Genomic DNA, 7,500 nt, shown 5'->3' with positions numbered 1-7,500 from the left:
ATTGAATAGAGTGTAATGTGAAGTGCTCGATTTCTATCCCATATGAACCATGTGAGCGTTCAACTTAGCCCTACTGATGGAAATGGGCCCACACAAGGACAGAAAACAAAAACAAAAACAAAAACTTGGTGACCCCATTTTTTTCCTGAAATGTAATCAGCATGCCAAAATGAAACTTTCTACATAGTTAAAAAAAAATTCTGTGGAGCAGATTCAGAGCCACCTGAACTAATTGAAAATTTAAGGTAGCTCTGAATCCACTCCACAGAACTTTTTAAAACTTTGTAAAGAGTTTCATCTTGGCTTGGCTTTCATTGCCATGGTAACTTATTACATAAAAAAAATGACTGCATCTTGTTCAGAAATAATTGATGTTTCACATGGTACCATAACATTGCTGTTACATGATGATAACAAGGTGTTGAAACTGGTTTGAGCCACCTTACCAGCAAGGCACTAGAGGAGCGTTTGTTTGACCTACTCAGTTGAAAAAACCTTTCTCAGAATTTGTGCTGTTCCCAAAAAGCGCTGTTTTTTGGATTTCCAGAAGTTGTTATTGCCTGCCCAGGATTTCACTGAGATGCTTTTGAGTGCCTTTCTTAATAACTCCAAAGGCACCTACAACAACAGGAATTACCACTGTCCTCATCCGCCACATGCGGGCTATTTCTATTTCCAGGTCTTTGTTGCTGTTATTATTATTATTATTTTTTAATTTAACTTTTTAAAAATTATTATTATTATTATTACAGTGCGACACGCCTTACCGTGGCCACCTAACAAAATTTTTTATAACTTATACGCCAATCAGGGTGAGTGAATTTGATTGACAGTCACCCCTCCTTGCAAAGTTTCCACTGTTGCAGTTGAACACCGTTGAATGGGTTGTTTGAGTTGATGTACATGTACTTACACGTAATTGTCAAATGTGAAAGTTTGCTGGGTGACCACGGTAAGGTGCGTCACACTGTAAATGTCAGGTTACAAACCTTTCCATCAGTGCCTTTCTTCATGGATCTTTCCACCAACCCGACCCATGTTTCTAATGCAGAATGAAGAGATGACACAAACTCCTCTTCCAGGCCAACAACATCAAGCTGTTTAAACAAATTACATAGTTACATACACCATGAAAATTTATTGCTAGCATTAGGGATCCAGCTGACTACACCAATGTCAATGACTCCAAAACAGAGAGGGATGCTAAAAGACGGGGCCAGGAAGGAACCAGAGATACATGTAGTTGGACCCGTGAGGGTTTCAAACCACTATTAAACTAAACCTGGCTTAAATGGAAGGTGAGCACCTGTAAATTATGCAAGGCTTATGTGACCAGCAACTCTCTATTGTGTTGCAATGCAGCCTGGAGAGCGCACATGTCCAACGAACAACTATATGGACCTATCCCCAAGTTATCTGCCACCATCAAGAGAAGACGGCTCACACTCGCTGGACACGTCTCTCGTCACAATGAACCTGCTGGTTCACTGATTTTTTGGTCGCCAGAAGAACCTCGTAGAAGAGGACGTCCAAATACTACACTAAAAGACGTCCTGAAAAGCGACACTGGGCTTAACAACGACGAAATGAGAGCAGCAATGGCAGACAGATTGATCTGGAAGATGAATTTCATCATGTCACCGAACTGAAGTTCGGATGCACCTACTACTACTACTACTGGACCACTATGCACTCGCCAATGGATTGCAAAGCTTGTAGACAGCTCTGCCTGTACAAAATGTTAGCAACTCTGTTGGAGGTGTGAATTTGCAAGAAGTGATTAACAGCCACACCTCATTCGCATCAAAACTCTCAGTAAGTTCCAGTTTTTCCTCTGTTTGTCTCTCCTCCATTGCTGCTTTGTGTTCTAGCATTGCCTGCCAAAGATAAGCAGCTGCAAGTCTGTCCTGTGCAACTGATGAATAACACTCTTCATCGTGATTGGTTTCTGCCATTTTATCTGATAATTGCTCAAGAAGAGCAGTACCCTCTCGACAACACTCAAGTGCAGACCTGCAAATTAAAATAAACGAGAAATAGAGACAGCCCCATTACCAGCTTTTTTTTTTTAATCTCTTGGCTAGATTACTGTTGAAAAGGCTTATCACTGGATATGTAAAATTTGAACAATTATTATCAAGACTGGCTTTAAATAATGAACTGGTATTCTGCTAAAGTTTTAGGCAATTGTAGGGTCTGTTAGTAATATTGCCACTCTACTCACTTGTCATTGTTTTGTGCTGAATCTCCATGACGGTGTAGAGCTATTGCCAGTTCTATCATACTGGAACCATATGCAAACTCATCCTCCTGTACAATGTATAGTTCCAAAAGCTGCTTAATGACAGCAATCTGCTCCACTGCAGTATCATAGCTGGGAAAATTTTGACAACAGATTGGCATTTCAGTGCTTCGTATGACTCTCTTTACAGAACATTCAAAGCTTGAAGGGCTGTCACTAAAGGGCATAACCAGATCTTACTGTAAATGAGTTTAACACCATACCCCCTGACCACTCCCACTTTCCTTCTTTCCCTATCTTCTTTAAGAGCTAGAGACAGCCCTGAAATTAATTAAAGTTCACAGATATTTTTACACTAATCAACTGTTGACCACATTTCAAGAATGGAAGGAGGTAGTGTGGAAATTCCATGGGGTTTGTATGTTTTGAGCATGCCCAAAGAAGAATACAACCCTCACGTCTGGAGAATTTCTGAAACCTGGCCAGGTACTTCCATTCCAAGAACCATTACTGTATCAGGGAAAGGAATATGGAAAATAAGGTTGGTAAGGAAAGATTTTGAAACAAAAAACACTAGTCTACAAAATGTATATTGCAGATCAAAGATCTTGACTATGCTGGAGAAGTCCTGTCTGAAGTCTGCTACATGTGAGCTTGCAGAGTGCTAAGCACACACTTTTTTGATTAGTATAATAATACCCCACCTTTTTGCCTTGTAGCAGGCAAGTTCCTCTTGAAGAACCAAACAAAGCTGCCCACCATCAATATCTTCCGTGTCTTCCTGCTCAGCTAAGGCAGTGCACAGGGTTCTGAACCAAAAAATACATAAACAATCCCTATGCATGAGCGCAATCTTTTTAAAGCTACAATAGCCTAGTGAGACACAGCATTTTATACTCTCCAATCAGAAATCAGCGGCAACACTGCATTTTGACTTGTGCGCCTCCTCACAGCAAATTTCTAAATAATTCAATTACAAGTAACACTATTTTAAATTGTCTGGAAACAAAAGAAAGTGATATAGTCTCAGAAAATTTGCCAAGCGCCTGTCCCATGGAGCAGTCAAGTTCCCCACAATTTTCTCAAGGACTAAATTCACCATGATTGGCGAGCAAAATTGCCAACCACTGTAGTGTCCCTGGCTTTAGATTATCTTAAGTTGTTACTACTATACCATATCAGGGATCCACATTCGCAGTCGTCCAGTCATCCCAGATGACTAAAAACCCATCCAGATGAGTATAATAACTCCAAAGGTTGTCCTTTGGATGAGTGAAGTTTTAATAAATGTCTTTTCATGAATGCCACAATGTACTTTGTTCTGATCGCTTTTCATTCAATGGAAACTTTAAGAAAATAAGGGATAAACATGCAGCTTTTCTCAGCATTGAAACGAAACCTTTGACACTGAAAACAAGTGGAGCAGAACCTGCTGCTTTCCAACAGGAAAGACACATAATTTTGGTACATGTAGCATTTAAAGGAAGACACTAGCCACGAGTGTCGAAACTTTGGGTCTTTGAATCGTAACTTTGTAAGCTACATTGAAGTATGTTTTGCCATGGCAGATATTGACCACTGTAAATTGGGTTCCCACAGTGCAAAAAACAAACTCCAAACTCCAGTGTTAAAATTCGTCATTTCTGACAAAATTGTAAAATAAAATGTGAACGCTCAAGTTACATGTATAAGTAATTTTATCAACCATTTTCTTCTGTATTTTTGCTCGGGCAACCCAAAATTTGTCTTGGCAAGTATATCACAAGATGCACTAGCCAAGCTGACGACTTTGATAAAAAAACGAGCGTGTATCCCTGCTATATATCATGAAACTTTTAAAAATAAAATTACCAAATGACAGCATGATAATACAGAAAATGAAATAATTCCTCTCATACCAAGGTTCCAATATTATTGTTAATGTTACTGTACGTTACTTTTATTTTACTAAAACAAACAAATGAATATTCTTTTTTTTTTCTCATTGCAAACCTCGGTCTCTCGACTTGTTTCTCTTCATCTTGAAGGCTTTTCAGTACTTCATGTTTTACTGTAGTCCATTGTTTGACTTGCTGTCTAACTATGCAAACATCAGAGCCAGTTTTCACAGATATCAAGACCTGCGTGGTGGCCGTTCTCAATGCATCATTAAGTTCTTTGGCTCTTCTTTGACAGTCAGCCAGCAGTGAAAACTTTGTCAAAAGCTTTACCTTGAAAGAAATTTACAAATAACTGATTCAATAACATACATTATTACATGGCTTGTGTTTGTAGCCGATATAACGCGCGCTCTGATTGGCTAATTGTGACTGAATTGTAGGGAATTATTCTCCCGTAATGCCCACAGGCTGATTATGAACTTGCAAAAACAAAGCAAAAGGTAATTTAAAAGCCATATAATAAACAACTTACTAACCTCACTTGCTCGGGACCGTACTGGGGAATATTGACCCTCTGTCGTTTTTGTACGGACTGAGAGCACTGCCACGACCTCGGGCCAATATTCCCCAGTACAGCCCTCTCGGTTAGCAAGAAGTTAATTCTAATTATCAGGGCCAAGTTGTTCAAAAGCCAATGAACTCTAATCCGCGATTAAATACCAACTAAGGTTTCAATTTGCCCTTCACAAAAGCCGTATCAGTGTAGTTTTATGCTAAACCCATTCATTGACTCCCAGGAGTGACCCTTACCAAAATGAAGTATACTATAAGTAGAATTCTTTTGTACTCAAAGTATACTGAAGCAATTTACATAAAGTATACTTTAAGTCTACTTAAAGTATACTTTAAACTGCTACTAAAAGTAGACTTTTACTATACTTGTTTCCACCTGATTTTGGAACATCAAAAGTATACTTAAAGTATACTGTGCAGTATACTTAAAGTATACTTACAGGGCACAACTACCACTACACTACAATGCGAGTACAGCATACTTTAAGTATACTCACCAGTTATTTTCCTACCCTCACAGTAGCACAAATAAGGCCCAGAGTATTACATATATATAATGCAAATTCAAAGACAGTCTCATTTATTTGTTTCAGTAGTTTTTATTATTATCTGCATCACAAATTCTTTAAACATCACTTATTTATATACTTCCAGGCCACTTAAATGACTTTTTTCACAAAGTTCTCGACAACAAAAACCATGTATTAAAAAGATAGCTGTTTTAGATTATTATATTTAAACTACTAGGAGTTCCTAGGAATTTCTTGGAATACTGTATCTTCATTGGAACGAGTGTGAAAAACTTAGAGTTTAGACCAAAATTTTGGGCAACAGCTGGAACGCTTTTGAACAAGGTCAGAAAAATAAAAAAAGAATAGCTTGAAGTAACTGAGAAATAGAAGTACATGTACACTGTACTAGTGCACATGTGGAACACAAGAAACAATTAAGGTTATAATATCCTGCTCCTGTATAATAATATTAATATATATTCCAGCAAATCAGAAATGTGCTGGAAACTACAAAAAATCCATTTATAATTGCAGTCGAGCTATCAACAGTTACTACCATAGCTCACAGACAAAAAAATAGAAAACAGATTTCAAAGCAGTTACATTTTTTTATTGCATGCACCCGAACATTATTTTAAGGACGGTGCCTACTATCGTTATTGCGCATACGTTCTGCGCGTCTCGAGATACTCGCATTTCCTATGGGTAGTGCTTATTAATAGAGAGATATTTTTGCGCGATTCAAAACCATGCGGAGAAAGCAGAATTTAGCAAGTGCTCTTGGTATCCAAAAAGAAAATTGGGGGTAACCACGCATTTTTCAGAGATAATTCAGCTTTAATTTGGAAAAGAACGCCATACATTCCTTTGTATTTTAAAAATTTTTACAAATATTGTTGATTAATTATCTTCGAAAAATGCATGGTTACCCCCAATTTTCTTTTTGGATTTCAATAACACTTGTTATGATCTGCTTTTCCTGCATATTCAGTAAACCGCGCAAAAATACCTGAAAATTAGTAGGCACCGTCCTTAATTCATGTCAAAATCTTTGGATTGGGTTCTTGTTTTACATTTAAATATAAAAAAGCTCTTAAATTAAACATTTAAGATAAACCACAGAACTATAACAAGTCTGCAAAGAGAGATCCACAAATTCATCAAACCATATTTGGTAGAGGAGACAGAATTGGCTGCTAAGCATTTTTGTGTGCTGTAAAGGACCTTTCCCTTCTGTGCAGAATTTTTTTCTTTATACTCTTTCATGGCAACTAAAAAAATACAGTAGATATACTTCAATGATGAATGTAGTGATTCCTCAAAATAACTGATCATTTCTATTACAATTAAAGTGTGCGAAGAGTAGACTTATAAATTTGGGTCTCTTTACTTACAAACGTCAATAATAGCTTTCTTAGACATTTTCTGCATTGATTACAATACTTTAAATAAAAGTGACAGCATTTAGCATTTTTACGAGAAGGAATCATTTGTCAATCGTCTACATGTAACTTGCCGAATGAGCACTTTTTTCCAAATCATTTGCTTCACCATTTGATCTAAAACTTCATTATTCTTGTTAAAGGTTTACCTATTTTTTTACAGGGTTATAGCATTTAAGGCAAGTTAAGTATCCTAGTTGCTTGACAAATTGACTTGAAGGTGTGAAAATGTGAATTCTACATGCATGTAAATCGTTCCTCATTTTGAAGACAATAAGGCATCAAATCAAATGTTATTCGTTTAAAATTAACGCTTACCTTTTTACTTCAGTTGCTGTAAGCATTTCCTTGCCAGGATCGGCATTTTAAAGACAGAAACCAACAAAAAAATCGTCACCATACAATGCAAACGTTTGAATAAAACCGCCAAAAATCTGTAAGAGCTTGGACTGGTTATACATAACGTATCTACCTACTAGTTACCGCTTACTGCTGACCAAAACCAAAACGGCTCACTAGTTTCCAGTCCGGTCTCTCAGGCGTTATTCAAGATGGCGGGAGATGGCGGAGGATGACAATCATTCTACAGATTCATTTTAAATGAGCAAGATTTGAAAGATACTGGAGTTCATTGAAGGATTAAGTGCTCACTTGGAGTGTGTAGTCTTCAAGAGTAATGCTTCGACATTTTCCTTTTGGAATAAGGCCGATTATGAGCACATGAAACAAGGTAATCTGATGATATTTCTCACAATCAGAATAAAAGCTTTCTTTTTCATTTCTCCGTGTACAGAGTGATTTGATGTTTCAAAGTTTGGAGCCTTTAAAGAACATTGCTTTAGCTAAGTACA

The 7,500-nt window shown here is 37.3% G+C and overlaps 1 protein-coding gene across 1 annotated transcript in view; it reads right to left on the bottom strand.

Annotated features, from left to right (window-relative positions):
• Positions 1–7,500, bottom strand: part of LOC137967459 (uncharacterized) — a 14,185-nt gene that overhangs the window by 286 nt on the left and 6,399 nt on the right. Inside the window, exons 3-7 of the mRNA XM_068813979.1 lie at positions 4,235–4,452; positions 2,947–3,051; positions 2,225–2,374; positions 1,794–2,013; positions 990–1,097 (exon numbers count right to left, since the gene is read on the bottom strand). Coding sequence (XP_068670080.1) covers positions 990–1,097; positions 1,794–2,013; positions 2,225–2,374; positions 2,947–3,051; positions 4,235–4,452 — 801 coding nt within the window. The remainder of the gene's footprint in view (positions 1–989; positions 1,098–1,793; positions 2,014–2,224; positions 2,375–2,946; positions 3,052–4,234; positions 4,453–7,500) is intronic.

This window comes from Montipora foliosa, chromosome 8 (assembly GCF_036669935.1).
Source record: "Montipora foliosa isolate CH-2021 chromosome 8, ASM3666993v2, whole genome shotgun sequence".
In the NCBI taxonomy this organism is placed as follows: Eukaryota; Metazoa; Cnidaria; class Anthozoa; order Scleractinia; family Acroporidae; genus Montipora; species Montipora foliosa.
This window is presented reverse-complemented; position numbering and strand designations above follow the sequence as displayed.